General features: G+C 43.0%; 1 protein-coding gene across 4 annotated transcripts; it reads left to right on the top strand.

Moving 5' to 3' along the window:
* The first annotated feature begins 2,198 nt into the window (after nucleotides 1–2,198).
* SLC25A18 (solute carrier family 25 member 18) lies at nucleotides 2,199–20,728 on the top strand. Of its 4 annotated transcripts, none has more exons than XM_080971652.1 (12): nucleotides 2,201–2,461; nucleotides 3,300–3,462; nucleotides 4,237–4,389; nucleotides 6,606–6,732; nucleotides 8,522–8,644; nucleotides 9,998–10,053; nucleotides 12,113–12,203; nucleotides 14,068–14,186; nucleotides 15,087–15,279; nucleotides 16,549–16,703; nucleotides 17,678–17,753; nucleotides 18,672–20,728. In XM_080971652.1, the coding sequence occupies exons 4-12, from the start codon at nucleotides 6,710–6,712 to the stop codon at nucleotides 18,811–18,813; spliced, it is 978 nt and encodes a 325-aa protein (XP_080827778.1). In that variant the 5' UTR covers nucleotides 2,201–2,461; nucleotides 3,300–3,462; nucleotides 4,237–4,389; nucleotides 6,606–6,709; the 3' UTR covers nucleotides 18,814–20,728. The 4 variants fall into 4 exon arrangements, with proteins under 4 accessions (XP_080827780.1, XP_080827778.1, XP_080827779.1 ...); XM_080971653.1 differs by having other exon boundaries at nucleotides 6,603–6,732; XM_080971654.1 differs by lacking the exon at nucleotides 8,522–8,644 and having other exon boundaries at nucleotides 2,199–2,461.
* The last annotated feature ends 108 nt before the right edge of the window (nucleotides 20,729–20,836 follow it).

The raw sequence follows: 20,836 nt of genomic DNA, 5'->3' as shown, positions 1-20,836 counted from the left end.
TCCACATAATATGTATCATAGTTTGCCGCAACCAGAAAGGAACTATGAACAAGGAATGTGCAAGACAAATAGCTCCAGGTGACTAAAGCAACTGGGCCAAGGAACTGAGCCAACTGAGCTACGCGGGGGAATTCAGAACAATAAAATGTAGGATGAGTGTGTATATGTTCTTTTGTCAGATTTGGTGTCCTTCAAGCAAGCGTTGCATCAAGATCTATGCTTCAGCACATAGGATCTCACATTTCAGCTGCGATGCAATGCAGACATGTCACTAGTCTCAGCTCCCCCCTCCGCCATGAAATAAATAATGACAGCTTTTAGGTTTTTAGATTAATTCTAGTTTGCAGGGGTAAGAGAAAGCAAAATGGGTTTTTCAATAAAAAATAGGCATGGCTGAGGTCAATAATGTCATTTAATGTACGAATCAGTAAGCATACGGCATACTGAAAGTATGCAATGGATATATAAAAGCCGTTGAAAATGAGCAGAGCACACTTTTCTCATCACTGAAAAAAGCGTAACTAACATCCCTATGTCTAAAATTATTGGGGGGGGGGGGAGAGACTTCAAGGTCAGGGGAGTCCCAGCACCATTCTTTAAGAATACATAAACCAATGTAGAGGGTGGTTTTCTGGTTTTGCACATAGTTGCCTGCAGAAGTGCCTCCTTTCCTGTTGGGTGGAGTAACCTCTGCTCCCCCTTCACCAGCCTAGCCAGCAACCACATGTTCTCTGCCAACGTTTTGTTTTCCATAACAAGTTATGGGTGCTTAGGGATTGTAAAAAGTTCATAACTCTTTTTGTCAGTGTACCAGTACTTCTGTGCCTGGAGTGCTGGAAGATCAGATCAATCGCTTTTATTTAGTTGATGTCAGGCTTCAAGGCATGGGAAACAAGCAGGGTCATTTTCCAGAAGTGAGATTTTGCAACTGAAGCCTTTCCAAATGACCCGCTGTGTCTCCAGTGCAGCAGTCCCACTTGAACATATTAATACAGGCTCCCTTTTGGAATTTCTCCATATGTGGGCAGTAAGAGCTTCCAGAGATTTCATAGACATCCTCACTCAGACTTTGCTGTTCCAATTGCTCCCTGCCTGGAAATTGATCTCGTGACAACATCTGGCCTTTCCCTGTATCTGTGCATCCAATAAAGAATGCCTTTAAAGTTTTTTTATACAAAATCTGCTTTCCAGGTTGTGTGATAACAGAAGGTTTTGTCATGTGCTTAAATCAGGCACTGGTTCTGACAGCCAGGTAGCCTAAAATGAGCTGTCATCTCTGCCCCTCCTCTACAAAGGGGTCACTCTTTCAGACCTGTTAAAGGAGTGATTAAGGCAGCTGCATGGTTTCAGGTCACACCAACAAGCATCACTCATCTCTGATTCAGCATCATCAGCCCCTGAAGAGACCTCAGACCAACCATTGGTGAGAAGATGTATGTGTACTTGAGAGACTAGGAACTTTGGTGGATTCACAAGTGGAAGCCTGGGGATTCCCTTGCCCTATGCACTTGAAATCTTAACAATTTGTGGAGAAAATAATAGTTGTTCATGGACCTAAATTAATTTAAATATCAGGGTTTAGCTTTCTGTGCCTAATGCTAAAACTGAGATGGGAACATTTCACATGTTGCCTGAAACTGAAACATATTAATTCCTCCTTCAATATCCATGGGGGTGTACCAGTGGGATTAAGCACTGACAACACAATTTACAAGGTCAGAAAAGGCAAAATATCAGGAAGGCAGTTTTTGCTTGGAGCATTTCAAACTTCGCACTCAATCCTTTGCAGGATCACATTAAGAGAACTTAGCTGAGCTGTACCTGCATTGCTCAAGGCCTAGTCACATATTTCCCATATATAATAAAAAGTAATTCAGTGACAGCAGAGAAGAGTCTTGGTTTTACACACTCTTTTCCTACCAACCTAACCATAGCATACTGCTGCATTGCCAGGGCTTGGACTAGTTGACCCCCAGTCTACCTTCCAACTCTACAATTACATGGTAAAGAATGTAATGTACAAGCTAGGCTGTTCCACAATTACAGCCTCTTTGACCCTGCAATTTCAGGCCCACTATTGAAAGCAAGGGGTGGCACTGGGATCAGAGCACTGTGCAGATAGACATAAGTGGAACATTCCTATTTGACCATTTGGTAAAGGGAGGGATCTGCACCGACCAACAGGCCCCACCCCCAGTCTACAGACTGCTGGAGAGCCTCATAGCCATGGCTGCTGCCTGTCCTCTACATATCTCAGTTGCCATGGTTACTACTGAGGCAGGGAACAGATGATGTTGCCTAAAGGTCATTTATGCCTGAAGGGCCCCTAGTTTGCTGATATCTAAGAAGTTTGGCAACAACAGACATTAATGGATTCCAGAAATAATCTGGAGTCTTGCAAGGCTGATGGCTAACAGAATGTACTGGGACATGGCTGAACATAAAGCACCAGCTTGCTGAGGTAGGTATTGCTTCGTTTTTTTGTTTCTCTACCAGTGCAGAAGGAAGAACAAAACTTAGAACAGCAGAAGGCAACATATTAGTGTCCATTTTGCCCCAGGTAAAATTATTGAGGAAATTAATGCATATCTTGTTTCTCTACACACCAATGGCCCTCGAGCAAATGTCTCAGAGACATAAACTGCACAAGAAACACATTTCCCTGTGGTAACATCAGGATTGATGGCCTAGAGTTTCCTGAAGGAATGAACTGAAGTGAAATGTGTCTGAAAAGTGTGTTTCAGAAGTGGGGGTGGGGTGGTGGGGTGTCAGCGAAAGAAAAGGGAGCAAATCTCCCGTGTTTGCCTAGGAATTTGACTGAAATGTCCTGGATTTTAAGGGACATGATGCTTGCTTTAATTATTGTTTTCCACTTAAATCCCAATGTGGCATGTTGACATTTGACACTAGAGACTCACATATTGTTAAAAATTTACACAGGGAAAAACGAAAACAAAATTTCTACACAACAGGTGTGGAGGGGGATTTAACCAGTATCTGGGTTTGTAGGAAATCCCCTACTGGCAGCAATAGGGAATTTCCTCCCAATGTAGATACTGATTCAAAGTATTTAATTTCTGGCCTAGTTTGGCCCTGAATCTACATAAAAGCTGGAAGGAAATACAGTAGTTAAAATATATATGCCCTTAAGTATTAATAGGACATCTAAACCACAAAGAATCCTGTGACTAAATGTTTTACCACACGAGCTTTCATGACAGTAGATTTGCTAGTATTTAGTCTGTAGAAACAAACATGGTTATCCTTATAGAACTTGTGTATATTTTTTGGTTGTTAAGAATACACCCTTGGATAAGCGGGATCCCTGAAGCTCAATGCATTTTGGCCTAGCTATTCCACACAAAGAAAAACTTGCTGCAGGAATTTGGGCCGGCTGAAGACATTTTGGCACCTGAGGCGAACCACAAAATGACACCACCACTCTTGGTTGGGGAAGAAGGGGTGAGTGAGGATCTACACTGAGAACAAGGGGTGGGTGGGAATCAAATTAACCTTGCCTGATGGTTTAAGTAGGAATCAGACACCATGGGGTGGGGTGGGGGGTGCAGAGCCCAGTAGACCCCAGAGGGCAGCTGCTGCCATTTCTTCCCTACGGGTGTGAGGAGACCAGCAGTGCCTCTTCTTTCCCAAGAGGCCATTGTGGAGGTGGCATGGGGGGCTGCCAGGAAGGCAGCCAATCCGGCCTCCAAGGAGTGTGCTGCAGCCATCGCTGCCACCACAGCAGCGGGCAATGCTGTCCCTGGCAGGAATTAAACTTTTTGCACGTTGTTTTAGTAATCCTCCTGAAGCGTAGGACACAGGGTTGTCATTCTTACAATGAAAATAGAGAACAGAGCTTTGGGAAACACTGTCTTGCCCTATGGCCATGTAGTGAGTTCATAGTTGAGGTTACACTTTAATTGACTGATGTCAGGGGTCAACAGCAACACTGCATTGCCATTATACCTCACTTCCCCAGTTAACAGCAAAGAAAGTGTTGCTGTTAACAACCAGTGAAATTACATGGGCACTTGTGGAAACAGCACTTGCCTAAGCAGGCTGAAATGCAAACAGTGTTTGTCTAAAAACCGGTTTTAAGGTTAAAAGCACATTTTAAAGGTGTGTTTGTTCTCCTGGGTAGGGCTTGGGGCACTTCCTTTGCCAGGCCCAAAAAAGGAGAGGCTTGATGAGTAACTGGCACAGAGATGTGTGTGTTTTTTCGTCTCCCACTTACAGTGTATTTACACAAAATCACTGGGAATTTGTGAACCACCCCTTAAACATTGGATAGGGTTTGCTTGTTGGAGGAATCCAGATGTGAGTCAGAGGCTAAAAACTGAAAGAGAGAAGGAAGGAAGGGAGGGAACCGGGTGCTTGCAAATAAGGAAGGTAAGCTAGCTTCCCATTTTTCCTGACTTCTGAATTTGCATGTGTTTCACTCACAGGGATATATTCTAAAACTTCATATTTCAGAGACAGTCTACAATGCATGCTTTTCTTTAGGAAGTCCTGAGGAGGAACTTCTTTCAGATTCCTAATAGTTATAGATGAAGGACAGAAATTATTTTGTTCTCTTTAGCTATTTCTTACAAAGATGTTCTTATACTGTCAGGGACCTACATGCCTCACACACAGTAATTTAGAGACAAAGGTTCAAATGTGTAATGTTGTTTGTGAGCTTCCTGATAGCTCAGTTGGTTAGAGCACAGTGCTGATAACACCAAGGTTGCGGGTTCAAACGGGACAGCTACATATTCCTGCATTGCAGGGGATTGGATACTAGATGATGCTTAGGGTCGCTTCCAACTTTACAATTCTATGATTCTAAGATTATACTATGCCACACCTTCCATTGTTCCTGTGGGTACAACTGTTCCTTTCATTAAATGCACATCAGAGCAGCAAGAAGGGAAGGTCTATATGTTTCTTCTTTTTCTTTTCTTTTAAAAATGATATTCTACCCTGTTCCTGCCAACCTAGCAGTTCGAAAACACAAAGTGCAAGTAGATAAATAGGTACCGCTCCAGCGGGAAGGTAAACAGCATTTCCATGTGCTGCTCTGGTTCGCCAGAAGTGGCTTAGCCATACTGGCCACATGACCCGGAAGCTGTACGCCGGCTCCCTTGGCCAGTAAAGCGAGATGAGCACCGCAACCCCAGAGTCGTCTGTGACTGGACCTAACGGTCAGGGGTCCCTTTACCTTTACCCTAGCTAGCTTATATGAGAGTTTTTAGCCCCTGTTCTAGAGTGGAATGCTGGAATGACACTATCTGTGCAAACTGCTACAACATTTCAGATGCTGCTTTTGGCACTTGTGGTATAACTCATGCAAATATGCCCCAGGGTTAGGTCTGAAGGCACATGAGGTCACTACCTTGCTGAGAGTAAGTAAGTGGATGGGTGTCAGCCTGAAAACCAAATGTGCACCACCTTGGAAGAAATACAGTAAGGGATATAAATGTGAGAAAATAAATTTAGTGCATGCATGTGAATGATGACTAACTGCAAAAGTCACTAGTAGTATTTTGATAATAAACCGAACCAGAAAGATATTTTGTAGCAACAATATTATTAAATAATTCTAGCTGGTTATACATGACTAATTGTTTATGTGTGACTCATTGGCCTTGCAAAATTGTTGCTTGACTTCTTTTGGCATGGCTGGGCAAGTAAATTATATAACACACAAACAGCATAATGATGACCATGAATACACACAGTCTTTTGTTCAATGATGGGCGCTAAGGCAACATCAAGACACTCCCAACCCCTTCAAAAACATGGAAATTGTTTGAACATGCCATGCCTTTCATGCTTCCCTGTTGTTGTCATCCTCCAGGATTTCAGAAGTCTTTTGCTGCCGCCTTCAGGTGAAGTAAAACCAACAAGATTGTCCTACCTACTCTCATCTCACTGCCAGAAAAAGACCCAGATTCAGCAGCTAGTCTTCTAAATTTCACAGAGATGCAACATTGATCTCTTTATTGCTGATCTCAAAGAATGAGATCAGCAGTAGTTCCTATTTGTCCATCCAAGCCAACTCCCCACTCACAGCACACTTCTGGGCAATCTTTCATGGAACTCCAGAACCTCACTTTTTGGTACCTTCAGTACCCACTAATTTCCCACTTCAGAGATTAATAGAATTATGTCACAGTTCTATGCATCTCCTAGTGATTTTAGTCATCATTTCCAAACCAAATTCCGTGATCAGTATTATAGACTTCAGGGGGCAATGTCTGGTTAATGTTCTCTAACCCTTGTCTCATCCCCCTTGGTGAGGCATGTGCCCACATCCCCTTCTCTCCTCCTCTGGAGATTCTTTGGCCTCTCTGGGTCCAAAATGGTAAGCATTTCCTTGGCACTTCTTTTACAAAATAGTGGCTTAAAAGTGCCCAGGTTGGGTTGCATTTGAGACAAAAAACCCTGTTTTTGTGTTTGGTGGCCTCTGGGAAGCTATTCATCTGACTTCACTATTCTCCAGGAGCTGATTAAGTGATAAATTGCCTCTATGTTTTAGAACTGACACTGTCATTTGTTACCTGTAATATACCCCTGGCAAGCAGCATGTCAAGAAGCACTAATGGTGTTCTCTTCCCCAGCAGAACAAAGACAAAGAGGAATGCGCCTCCATATTTGAAAGAATTTTCCTGTGTCAGCAGCACAAGCAGCTGCTGCCATCACCAAGAAACAACATCCCCAAGGAACAATGAGGGACAAGAAGAAGATTAGGTCAGCCCTGTCCTTTTTGCTCCTTGCCTTTTGAAAGTGGGGAATTCTATGCTCCAGTGATATAAATGATGCTTAGCTTATCTGTGGGAACTGGTAGACAGGCAACAGGATGAAGCAGAGGATAGTTAATGTCCTCTATTTTTCAGACATTTTTTGCCAGTTTTAATTCTGCCTGAAAGGCTGAATAACCTGGCTCAGTGTTGTTCAAGTTGTAAAATAGCTCAGAGCCATCTCTAAGCTTGCTGCTTGTGGATGTCATCTACCCTGTGAGCCTGGTGCTTTCAGTGTTGACTAGGAACATAAGAAGAGCCTTGCTGAATCAGATCAAAGACCAATCTAGCTTACACTAGTCAGCTAGATGCCAAGGGGAAGCCCATAGGCAGTACATCAGGACAATAGCCCTCCCCTGCTGTTGTTTCCCAGTGACTGGTAGATCCTGGAGGCTGTATACAGTCATTGTGAATAGTAGCCATTGGTGACCTTGTCCTCCCTGCAATTGTCTAATCCTCCTCTAAAGTTGTCTGAGTTGGTGCCCATCACCTTATATTGTGGTAGTGAATTCCAGAGTTTAATTATGCTGCTGTGTGAGGAAGCCCTTCCTCTTGTCTTCCCTGAATAGTCTACCATTCAGCTTCATTGGATGATCATGGGTTCTAGTGTATTATGAGATAAGGAGATGAAAGAAAGAAAGAAAGAAAGAAAGAAAGAAAGAAAGAAAGAAAGAAAACTTTCTCTACATTATGCATGATTTTGATGCCCTGATGCTTCTGGTCCTGAGAAAAATGTTTCCTTGTGATTATGGGCATGAACAGAAATCATGGTGCAGAAACAGTGACTCTACTAGTCCACATTACTAGTACAGTGGTACCTAAGGTTAAGAACTTAATTTGTTCTGGAGGTCTGATGTTAACCTGAAACTGTTCTTAACCTGAAGCACCACTTTAGATAATGGGGCCTGCCGCTGCACCGCAGCTGCACAATTTCTGTTCTCATCCTGAAGCAAAGTTCTTAACCCGAGGTACTGTTTCTGGGTTAGCGGAGTCTGTAACCTGAAGCGTCTGTACTACTGTACTTAAAGTGAAAGTTGAAGGGAAGCTGATTCAAGACAGATAGGAAAAAACTTCTTCACACAAGGCATAAGGCATAATTTGCTTACAGAATCTGCTGCCATAAGATGCAGTGATATGTGTTAGTTTAGGGGCTTTTTAAAGAAGCTTAGAAAAATTAATGCTATGTCTATGAATGGCTTGTAGCTAAATGGAGCCTTCGTGTTCAGAAGAAGTTTGCTTCTAAAAACTAATGACTAGAGGGTGGGTGAGAGAGAGAGAGAAGCTGAATGGATAGACTGTTGTCTTCATGCCTTCTTTGTTGGCTTCCTGCACACATCAACTCAGCTGCTGTTCATCCTGCAGTAGATGAACTAGATCCAGCAAAGTTCTTTTAAAAAAAAGCAAGCCCCTATGTGCATTGCAACTGAATGTGAGTGCCAGGATGAGCACAAGAGAAGATAACAAAGGTGAAGGTCATGGAGGCTCCTATCACAGCTCATGGAATTGCTTTAAAGCAGGGGTGGGAAACCTTTTGGACCCAAGGGCTGTATAACTGTGGTGGAAAGCTATCAGGGCATGCATGTACCGTATGTCTGCTGCCTTGAGCTCCTTGGAGAAAAGGGTGGGTATAAGTGTGGTGGTGACTAATAATAATAATAATAATAATAATAATAATAATAATAATCTGCTAGAATCCCTGTACCAAGGAATACCATTGTAACTTATCTTATACTTTACAGCCTTCCAGCTAAGTTAATCAATGGAGGTATAGCAGGACTTGTGGGGGTGACTTGTGTTTTCCCCATTGATTTGGCCAAAACCCGTCTCCAGAACCAGCAAGGACAAGCCATCTACACCGGAATGTATGTGTTGTAAGGCTTTGTTTAGTGTGATATGTGTGGTGTGGCATGGGGTATTAGGCTCTAAGCTGGGTATTAGAGTCCAATCTGGTTTGAATTATGTTTCTTTCAAACCTCACTGCCTCTCAGTCTAATCTACCTCACAGGGTTCTTGTGGGGATTAAATGAGAAGGGGGATAATCGTGTATGCCACCTTCAGCTCTTAGAAGAAAAAGGTGGGATATAAGTCTAACAAACAAACAAACAAAGAAGTTGGGAAGGGTTGAACTCCTTCCAAGTTCTCTCTTTTCTACTCATTATTCTACCCATACTCCTAATTCTCAGAGTAGACCCGTTGCAATGGATAGAATCATAGAATCGTAGAATCAAAGAGTTGGAAGAGACCACAAGGGCCATCGAGTCCAACCCCCTGCCAAGCAGGAAACACCATCAGAGCACTCCTGACATATGGTTGTCAAGCCTCTGCTTAAAGACCTCCAAAGAAGGAGACTCCACCACACTCCTTGGCAGCAAATTCCACTGTCGAACAGCTCTTACTGTCAGGAAGTTCTTCCTAATGTTTAGGTGGAATCTTCTTTCTTGTAGTTTGGATCCATTGCTCCGTGTCCGCTTCTCTGGAGAAGCAGAAAACAACATTTCTCCCTCCTCTATGTGACATCCTTTTATATATTTGAACATGGCTATCATATCACCCCTTAACCTCCTCTTCTCCAGGCTAAACATGCCCAGCTCCCTTAGCCGTTCCTCATAAGGCATCGTTTCCAGGCCTTTGACCATTTTGGTTGCCCTCCTCTGGACACATTCCAGTTTGTCAGTGTCCTTCTTGAACTGTGGTGCCCAGAACTGGACACAGTACTCCAGGTGAGGTCTAACCAGAGCAGAATACAGTGGCACTATTACTTCCCTTGATCTAGATGCTATACTCCTATTGATGCAGCCCAGATGGCTATGACAAGTACTATTTTTCTAGAAAAAGAGGTGCTGGGACTCACTCAAACATATGTATTCTGGGTTTTTTTAATTTACATTCTGAAAAGTAGCTAAAAAATTCTTGCAAATATAAAATGCAAAAGTCACAACCAACCAAGCAGCAGGGATATATCAACCACAAATTAAATTCAGAAAGTGTCCTGAAAAACACCACCACCTTTTCTTGTTGCCCAAAGACCAGCAGAGATTGGGGAGAGCAAATGTATTTGGGAGTTCCATAGTTTTGGTGCTATAGCTGAGAACGCTGTGCCCCAAGTAAGCACCTTCTGAACAGTTGGGGGAACTGGTCAGAGTCACAAAAGTCAGTCGCAATCTTGAAATACATGTTGCTAACTCTTTTTTCTCTCTATTCCTCTCTTATTCTAGGAGGGATTGTTTGGTGAAGACAATTAAATCAGAGGGATTCTTTGGCATGTATCGAGGTAATGCTTATAAAAATGGAAAGGTCATCCTTTTTGTCTGAACTGCAATAGCAAAGCGCAATGGGCAAAATGCTTTTGCTGTTGTTTAGATTATCTCAGTTGAACAATAGAGATAATCGGGGGGGATGTTTGAAATAAAATTTTAAATATTGGTATCAAAAGAGCATATTTAACAACATAGCCAGACACTGGAGAGACCTGTCAGGAGTAAGCATGGACCAATGGTCTCAAATAGTATGGGAACAGCCTTATTAGAAAAACTAACCAATAAACTGAAACTGACATGGGGACATATAGAGGAAGACACCTTCCCCCCTCTTTGGTTCCCCTTTATCACATACACAGCCCAACAAGACAACAAGAATCCACCACCATATGAATCAATCTGGCTAACCTGATAAAAAAATACACACTCATACCCCACTCACGCACAAAAACAACACTCACTACAACCAACCAAAGATGACCCAACCACACTCTAAGCCACCCTCAACCTCTCTCACCACCAAGGAAATATGACAAGTGAATTGTTATGTATTGAAGTACTCAACCTGGCCACCAGGAGTATCGTGTATATACCGGTAGTTTTCACTCAGGTCCACGTCAGTTACTTTAGGCGGGAAACTCTGGGTTGTTGTTGTTTTACAATGTTGACAGCCGGCTGCCTATAAAAGCAGGCTGGCTGAGCTGTTTGCTGTTCAGTTCAGTTCAGTTCCAGCTTACTATAAAGAACCACTTGGAGAAATCTCTGTGTCGTCTGCTTTGTCAACCCACTACTTAATATGAATAGTAAGAGCACCCATAAAAGTAACGCTGACACCCCCCCAAGGAGAAGAATAGAAGCATAACCACCCGACCGCAACCCACTCACCATTCCTCCCTCCCCCTCTTTCTTTCTTTCTTTCTTTCTTTCTTTCTTTCTTTCTTTCTTTTTAAGTTTAAACCAATTAATGAACCAAGAACCTGTACGTTGACCACTAATAATGAAACTTATGTTGTAGATATTTTTCCACGTTTATGCTATTTTTGTGATATACAAATGACATGAGAAAACTTGGTATACTTGTATGTATTCTTGTTTATAAAACCTAATAAAAGAGAGAGCATATTTTAATAAAATGTGGGAGGATTTTCATAATGCATATTTTTTGTACTTCAAGGAACTGCAAATGTCTCTCTGTGTGTGTAAAAATGGATAGCCTTCTGCTAGGCCGCACCAGTCCCCACAGTATTGAGAGATGCTGTGCAGACCAGGGCGGTTCCCTCAGTGTCTCCCAACACCACACAGGCCAGTGCAGCCTTCTGCTAGGCCTTGCACCAGGCCATGCTGGTCCCCACAGCGCCTCCCAACACTGTGGGGACCGGTTCAGCCTTCCGCTAGGCCGCGCCGGTCCAGTCTGCACGGCATTGGAAGATGTGTGTGAGGTCACGTGATGTCTGGCACGTGTATGATGTCACATGTGTGCCAGCCCCTCCAGTCTTGGGGGCAAACCGGCGCCTGTGGTGGTACAGTCCTTCTTGGACTGCACAATTTCAGGTGGCCAGTGAGGGATCAAAAAGGAACTTTTGGAAAGTTCGGGGGTGCTTTTTTGAGAAACCCAGATTTCCTGCTATGCCTCACAGGAGGCTATTAGGGCACTAAAATGGCTGTCTGAGCATCCTGTAACAAATTAATTCGTATTTCACAGTTACTTTTGTTTAACTAGCTAAGAGACTACCATTTTCCTGTTGTCCCATCACAGTCTTTAAAATTGACCAACAGTGCCCTCTGGAGTTCATTTTTCATGCACCAAGTCCAGAGAGCAAGGAGCGTCTTCTGGAAACTGCAAGACTTTATAAGCAACTTTTTCTGACATTTGGCACTCCATGTTAAATTGGGGAAATATTTCTAGTGCTAGTGTTTCATCCAGTTTAATATTTTAATTGGGATATCATTAATATTTTAATTTGCTACCTTCCAGAAACTTCCAGGAGTGTGTTTAGTACATATTACCGGAGGAGTAATGTATTAATGTACCATAAAACTGGGTGCCTTATTGCCTCTCCCATCTTCTCACAGGGGCTGCTGTAAACCTGACTCTTGTCACTCCTGAAAAAGCAATCAAGTTGGCAGCCAATGATTTCTTCCGACAGTTACTCTCCCAAGATGGGTATGGGGTAAAAAGCATTCAATAATTCCAGTTTCTTTGTTTTTATTATTTATTGATCTATTCATCTATCTTTCTTTATTGTCATTTTGCCATTTGTGGGATGCTCTTCAAAACCAAAAAGTCCTATAAAACAGTTCAAAGGATACAATGAAACACCAGAATCTCATCATGAATAAATTATAGATTTTTTTTTAAAGCTAAACACCATCCGAGGAGCATGTGAAAATAAATAGTATGAGAATAATAACAGTCAGCCTAACATAATCAAATCCTGATAGTGGCCCCATTCCCCCACCCTCTAGTATATCACACCACAGTCAATTTGTAAGCCTCCTACCAATGTCCTGACTTTAGGTCACAGTGGCAGTGTAGAGGAACGTGTGTGTGTGTGTGTGTGTGTGTGTGTGATGAATCTGTAGTCCTCCCTCGGTGTTCCTCTGACAGTATTCACTCCTGAAATTCCCACTAACAGAGGCACAGCAGGCTTGAACTAAAATAGCCACTTTCACTGTTCAAAGTGGAGAGCCGCTACCTGACTCCTGCCAGTGTTCCTTAGTGTAGTCTGTACTTGCAGGCTACGAACTATAGGCAGCTCATGTCTCAGGTGAGCCAAGAGGCTTATGTACCTGTACAGAGAGGAGGAGACATTTACACATGAATCCTAAGATCTTTGAGGAAGATGTTATAATTTTGTGTGTGTGTCTCATAGAGCTTCTCCTCTTGCACCTTTAACAGTGACTTCTTTTGGCAGACAATGCTCATCTCCACAGGTCCACTAATTTCATCTAGCCTTGGTAGCCAGGCCAAAACTTTTAACCACTAGGTCCTTGCAATTCCAGTGTGGTGGAGAGCCAGTGTGGTGTAGTGGTTAAGAGCGGTAGTCTTGTAATCTGGGAAACCGGGTTCGCGTCTCCGCTCCTCCACGTGCAGCTGCTGGGTGACCTTGGGCCAGTCACACTTCTTTGAAGTCTCTCAGCCCCACTCACCTCACAGAGTGCTTGTTGTGGGGGAGGAAGGGAAAGGAGAATGTTAGCCGCTTTGAGACTCCTTAAAGGGAGTGAAAGGCGGGATATCAAATCCAAACTCTTCTTCTTCTTCTTCTTCTTCTCCAGAACAACCCTATGCATGTTTACACAGAGGAGAGCTTCACTGTATTCAATAGGGCTTACTCCCATCCAAACATATATAAGAATGCAACCTTTGTCCCTGACTTGTGGGAGGGGAGCAGAGTCTTGTCTTAGTATGAATCACCCAAGGTGCTCCGAGTTCCTCTGTAAAATGGCCTGCAGTGAAACTTTAGGGGCTGGATTCAACTAACCTGGTGTGCTAGTAGAAACTATCGTAAAGAGTTCTGCTAGCACAATGGGAGTTCACCCACTCAAGCGTCACCCAAATCTGCTCTGGAGGATTGGGGAAACCCTTAGAACAGTGTGGGAGAAGATTGTTCTGTCTGGCAAGCAAAAATGCTTGTGCTGTGGGAATGATTATTACAGTGCAACACTAAATTCCACCCAAGGACTCACCATTCTGATGGCAGGAAGCCAAGGCACTTCAGCCGCCCACCATCAAAAGGACCAGCTCAACCTTTATCTCTTGATAGGAGCTGGAGCATAAATGGGTATCTTTCCCCTTTTTGTCCCCTTTTTGCACATTGCACAGCTGAGTCTTTTTCTCTCTCTCCATCTCCAAGCTAGACAGGAAAGCTGGGGCTAACCATGGGAGTGGAAGTGTGGATCCCTGTTGATCTCCAGGCTGTGAAAAGCTTCACTCTATGGAAGGCACAGAAATAGCCACTCTCATGATAGTTTGGCAAGCCTATAGTTGTGGAAGTGCATTTATTTTGCATCTATGCTTCTTTTGACAGAAAAGAATTGTCATTGGTGAGAGAGATGCTTGCTGGCTGTGGAGCTGGGACTTGCCAGGTAGTGGTCACATCTCCAATGGAAATGTTGAAAATCCAGCTCCAGGATGCTGGGCGGCTAGGTAAGTTCCCATTCCACCCCCCTTTTTAGGGGGGCGTGTGTGGAATGATGGTGAAAGCAAAGTCTTGAATTAAATGAACTCCAACTATCTCTATTTCTCAGACACAGCCCCTAAATCCCATTACTTATCTCTGTTATACTTCTGTCCATATTTTGCTGTTGCCTAATAGTGATTACTTGCCAAAATGTGCTTTTACTGGGCAAATAAGCAAATTAATATCTGAGTTACTTAGAGTATAGGTGTGGAGAACCTTTTCTGTCCAGTGAGCTAGGTCCTAATCTCCCCTTATCTCCTGTTGCTGCTATGTTTGAAACTCTAATTGTTGGCACTTCAAAGTGCAGAGTGGGGCAGTTTAAATGCCCTTTTGCAGATAGCTCTGCACGGCTCTTTAAATCTATGGTTTTCATACATTTAAAGAGCATTGTGGAACTATTTGTAAAAGAGCTTTCAAACAGCTCCACACCACGCTCTTGCTGCAAACACCTGTTCCTACTAGGGGAACAGAGATGCACAGCCAGACTGACCAGGATTGAACCCTCCACTCACCAGCTGGTGATCAAAGGGTTCAATCCTGCTGGCTGCAAGGGTCTGTTTCACCAGCACATTCCCCGGCAGAATTGAATCCCACTCATCTGCCGACATTGGCCAGTTATGTAAGCTAATGGACGGGTAGCCATGGTTTGTGGGAAATGGCTTCACGGACCAACTTGAACCTCATAGTGGGCCAAAATTGCCCCTAAACTGGAGGTGTCCTCCCCCACTGTAGTAGTACCAGAATATATTGGGATTGGGGTAATTGTTGCTGGAGATGGGGTGCTATGATGTTCCTGAGACTGCAATGAAAGGAACCCATGGAGTGACAATGGAAAGTTAGGAGTTTTATTGCTTGTTTTCTTTTAGCTGCTCATCAGCAGAAGGCCTTGGGGCAGGATGGACCAGCTGCTGCCACCTCCCATTCACCACCAGGACAGCCTTACACAGCCGGGTCCACAGCAGCCTCTAAACGCCCCTCTGCTTTCATGATTGCCAGAGATCTCCTGTGCACCCAGGGAGTTGCAGGCCTGTATAAAGGGCTGGGAGCCACCTTGCTCAGGTTAGAAGAGAGTGAACTGTTCCGTCCTGTTCATTATAGGATGGCAAGCTGCTTTAGTCTAGAGGTCTTGAGAAAGGGAATTTAGCATTCAGGCTACCTAAGGCAGGCTGAGATGTGCTGGTCCCAGAACAAGGAGATATCTTCTCAGTGTTGGTCTGCACCTGGAGAGGCAGAGAAGAATGCTTCAATTTCTATAAATGCCCTTCATGTCCTAGAAGGCTTGACTTCCCATTCTAAAGGAGGGTCTTTTGCTTTTAAACCATCACTTGGATCCAGGAACTCCATACTCATGAGCTCCATACTCATGAGCTCCACATGTAAGTCCCTATTGGTTGTTTGCATGGCTGCCTGAGCATTTAAAGCTAACCAGGGGTAGGAGAGAATTAGTGGGAGCTTCATATTGTGCATGGAAATCTGGATCCAAAGCAATTGTTATTATCTATATTGAGTCTACAGCCCTCTTTTCCTCATTGTGGGGTATAAGAAACTAAGGGTTGCTAACCCATATACTAACCAAAGACCTCAAAGTACTTTATATTCACAGGTGGTCTCCCACTCAAGCAGCCTATAAAAGGTCAGGATGCTTCCGCTTTGGAAGCTTCATCTAGTGCAGGATGCAGCAGCCAGACTGCTCACAGAGGCAGATTACTTGCAACATGTTACTCTACTGCTGAGAGACACTGGTTGCCAATTTGCTAGTGGGCCAGGTTCAACATTTTGTGTTAATTCACAAAGTCCTCATCAACTTGTGCTCAAAATACGATTTTCTCATATTAACCGAACAGTATCAACTAATGTTTTATCGATGCTTTTAATTATGTTTTACAGATATTTAGAGATAAATAATACTGCATTTTATGTTGTAAGCTGCCTTGATATATATTTTTTTATAAAAGTAGGGATAATAAATAAAATAGTTTTAGCTGCTGGAATGTGTCACATCTTCAGACTGTTCTCTGGACATAGGGACTTTGCTCTCAGTTGCACAAGGGTGGGTTTCTTCAGGGTGGTGCTGGGATCAAAGCTAAACGTAAGCACAAACCTAAAGTTTTAAAATTCCATGATACATTGCAACTGTGGGGAAAGTACACTTGTGTGAAAACATAAAAGCCTGTAACAACTGCAAGGGTAGAAAGTATGGCAGTCCAAATGGGGGGAACAGTTGAGCTGTGGAAGGGGAAGGTGAAAATTGGCTAAGAAAAACAGCTTCAACAAGAGATTAGCTGATTGTATTGTTTACCTAAAATGTCTCACTTCTACTCTCAACAGGGATGTACCCTTTTCTATTATATATTTCCCACTTTTTGCCAACATCAACAAGCTGGGGCAGGCGAATCTTGATGAAAAAGCCTCTTTCTTCCATTCATTCATCTCTGGCTGTATTGCAGGATCTGTGGCTGCAGTGGCCGTGACCCCATTGGATGGTAGGTATTAGATGGTGCGACTATCAAAAAGCAGTGACTTTTGCTTACGTGTGTGTGTGTGTGTTTTTATGAATTTTATTCCCTCCCAAGAGGCCGCAGTAGTGCTTCAAATGAACTATTAAGACCTTGCCAACGCAGACCCAAGATTAATTAAGCTCCTTATAAGGCTGCTTTCTAAGTTGCATTGTCCATAATGTTTTACATGCTCTGCAAAATAACCTGCACTTCGCACATGAGTATATAGAAGCTTTTTCTTACCCAACCACATGAACTGGCTGTTAGCAACTAAGAGTACTTACTGTATCAGGCAGACTATTTATTCCAGGAAAATTGAGGGAGCTATTTCTTATAACCATTGATGAGCGAGCCTTGTCTGGAACAGTGCCGACCAACAGATTAGCTGGGGCAGCATAACGATTAAGTGAACCTTACTAGAGAAACAATATTAATGCAGTGAACAGACTACATCCGATAGGAGTGTTGAACCTGGGTTTAAATTGCTGCTTGGATAGAAAGCTCAGTGGTGATACTGGGACCAGGCACAGCCCCTTCATCTAACCAACTGCTAGTGGAGAGCCATGAACTCATTGGAGAAAGGAGAGATTTATTTTGATATATCTATTTATGATAAGATTGCCATGAAAATACAAACATAAAAACTGAAAAATTAATGATAAGCTTATATGCTAGAAACCCTCAATTCACACCACTGAATAGCCTAAGAACTTATGTATGTGAAATGCTTTAGTGAGGCACCGTGTGTTTAATATTATGGTGATGAATGATGATTGATGAAGAACTGATGTGGGATAACAACACTGCATTTATGACCAGTACCAGGAGCATGTATTCATGCCAGGAATGAAATGAACAAATAAATAAAAACCCTAATCTTGCAGTTAAGTATCCTTGCACTAAAAAGTCTGTAAAGCATGCAACTTTGCAAAGTTTAAATCAGTTACTGCTTGTTTTAGTTCTAAAGACCCGAATTCAAACTCTCAAGAAAGGACTGGGAGAGGACACCTACAATGGGATCGTTGACTGTGCCAGGTAAGCAGAACTAAACTCTTGTTTTACTGGTACTCAGGTCATTGCTCTATGTTAACAATGTTCTGCAGTGTACATTTTGTGATGTAAGTTGTCAGGTCCTTCTGAAATGGCACCATCCACTCACAAGAGAAAGATGGCAGCAGGCTTGGAGGAACCCCACAGAGGATGGAATGGAGTAGTGTTGCTGGCACCCTTAACAGCAGCACTCTACACTACTTTGTGGTTTTCCAGTTTCTGCTTCATTCATTTTTCTTAGGAGGAAAAAGCTGGTAACTGAGCAAGCTGATGCATGATTTCCAATTGTATACTGGAAAAACATAGTATTTCTGAGTATAAGCTAGCTTTCCCCCTTGCAACAGCATTTAAATAAGACATTGAAAATGAGCAGCCAGCAAAGGAAATAAATAATCAAAGGCGGCAGCTTTGAGTAACTGACCACAAGGGGCAGCGGAACACAAATATGACGGTTCCCAATTCTTGCTGTGGCTGTTGCTGACGTATTAAGTTAAACACACCTTACTCTTGGGTGCTTTTAACTTTAAAAAGCAGGGGGGTGTCAGAGATGAGGAACTCTCTGGTTCTTTATGTTGTTAGACTGCAACTCACAAGATCCCTGACCTTTGGCTGTGGTGGTTGGAGGTGAGGTGAGTTGGGGTTCAATGACTTCAGGATGGAAGTCTTGGTTTCTTTTTCCTCTCATGCTGTGGTCCTGACCACCTTTGCCTCCACCTCCCCAGCTGTTACTTGATTTGGGAAGGCAGCTCTCACTTCCTGCCTTGAGAGGAAGCTATGTAAGTAATCAGGAGACTCATCTCTGCCACCTTGCCTTGTACTCAGAGAACCCTAAATAGAAAAAAAAACCCTCTAATTCATAGTAACAATAACTTTACCAACCCACTCTGTTTCTCTCCTCTCCAGGAAGGTCTGGATTCATGAGGGCCCTGCTGCCTTCATGAAAGGGGCAGGATGCCGTGCACTGGTTATAGCTCCTCTCTTTGGCATAGCCCAAGGAATGTATTTCATTGGCATTGGAGAACATATCATGGAATATTTCAAGTAGTACCCATTCTAAAACACACTGGATCATGAATTAAGATTGCAAGAGTTCTGTGACACTAGCTACTTGAAGAGAAATGGAAGCACCCTGTAAATACTTGAATGGCTGTGAACAACTACCCAGTCTACCACTATTCAGGAAGAAGGCCTAAAAAACACCACTTCCAGGTTTGCCATTGCTTCATTTTCTAAAACAATCCTCTGCACTGGGCAGATTTCTGGGACCTAAAAGTTAACATGCCAAAGGTTGTGCTATGAAAAGGAATGGGTTGCAAGTGTCATTTCTTACTTGCACCAAACGTTGGCCAACTTTTTTCAAGCTGATCTAACAGTAGGACTATCACACGCCACTGCAGACGAGGAGTGGTGCTCTTTCTCCAGTATGTATGGCCAGAGATTGAATCTGGATCCATCTACTTACAAAGCTTACACTTTACTAGGGATCTAGGGGGTCCTTCGCAGCGCTGCCTGATGCTTGTTCTTCTCCATTACAAGTGCATTTATAAATATCACAACTTCATATTTTTGTGTCATTTCTTCAATGCTTCAAAGTTGGATCAAGGATAGCAGTTTAGTGGAGATTAATTTCACCCTTGCTGCCCTGATCTCATGCTGGAAATATTTTCCTGTACATTTTATTTGGTGATCCTGCAATGCTGTATACATTTCACTACAGAACCCTTTCTGATCTTGCATTTTAGAAGCAGTCTCATCATTGCCACCCTCTTCTGTTCCAGTGCATGCATTTGTACACATAAATTAATGGCCGTTCTTAATTGTGTATTATGTTTCTAATGTGACCATCTGAGCTCAGCAAGTTTCTATTAAGCCACTTCTGCATCTGTAATGGATAGTGTTAGTTACAGCATCTGATGACAGTCTGCCAACTGCTGTTCAGCTTGGGGTGGGTGGGGGAGGTACGAACTTTCCCATTTGCTGTTTGTGCATAACCCAGAGCTGTGTTTAGACAACACAGATACATACACAAAGGAAATATTTGTGTTTGCCTAACCCTAAAGCATGCTGTACCTTAGTGACTGTTCAGCAATGCAAATTGATGGTCAGGAACCATCTTCCTCACCTACTTTAAATGGAAGACAGAAAGCAAATGAAGTTTCCACGCCTCGTGTCTCTGGCCCATATGACTTTTCCTAGACAACACCTCTCACTGGCTATGTTCTGTGCCCTCCTTGAGTTCTCTTACTGCCTGCAAATTGTCTTTGAGCTTTGATAATGCTGCTTGCCTGGATTGCATGTGGAAATGTCTTTTTGATGGCTGAGATGTAGCCTACTGTGCAAAGGTGAGAACTGCATCCATTGCTCTGCCTACTGTTGCCTCTAGCCTCACCCAGTTCTGCCATGTGATTCTCAGGTGACTACCAGAGGAATGCAGCTCTTGGGCTGACAAAAGCTTCCCTCCCCCTTGTTTACTCATAACCACAAGGTCCAGAGGCATTATATTTCTGAATACCAAGGGCTGGAAACCACAGGAGAGGAGACTGCTTTTGTGCTCAGGTCTTGCTTGCATTTTCCCCACAAGCATTTGGTTGGCCACTGTGTGAACAGGGTGCTGGATTAGGTAGGTCTGATATGTTCTTTAGCACTACTGTAGTTAATAGCAACCACCATGTCTCTCTTCCACTCAGTTCTTGATAATATGAGACTTCATTTTTTGGTTAGAATGTGTAGCTTTCACCACTGCACAGAAAATCCTAAAAGTGGCAATAGCAAAAAGGGGCCAAGGATTACCCTAGTTGGTGTGTGCAATGGTGCTTTGATTGGCCAGCAAGACGACTAGTTTCTACCCCCTTTCCATGGAGAAACTAGCAGAAAAGTAGTACCCATCCAACCTCAAACAAAAGAATCTTACTGTAAACCTGTTCCTTGATGCATGGAGAAATAAAATTTTAGATAAAGTAGTTTTGCTTCATTAGACTGATATAGCTTTAAAAAAACGTAGAATTTATGCTTTGTTATGCTTGGAACCCCTAAAAAAAGCCAGTTGCAATTATCAACTCTCATGCTAC

The sequence above is a fragment of the Podarcis pityusensis genome, assembly GCF_964106645.2.
Source record: "Podarcis pityusensis genome assembly, chromosome: 10".
NCBI lineage: Eukaryota > Metazoa > Chordata > Lepidosauria > Squamata > Lacertidae > Podarcis > Podarcis pityusensis.
Note: the sequence above shows the minus strand (reverse complement) of the source record. Positions and strands in the feature narration are given on the sequence as shown.

Excerpts from the sequence above, each read along its gene's own strand:
- SLC25A18 (XM_080971652.1), top strand. The coding sequence starts at position 6,710 with ATGAGGGACAAGAAGAAGATTAG. Across the intron at positions 6,733-8,521 it reads AGGGACAAGAAGAAGATTAG|CCTTCCAGCTAAGTTAATCA; the intron begins GTCAGCCCTGTC and ends TATACTTTACAG. Across the intron at positions 14,187-15,086 it reads CCAGGATGCTGGGCGGCTAG|CTGCTCATCAGCAGAAGGCC; the intron begins GTAAGTTCCCAT and ends GTTTTCTTTTAG.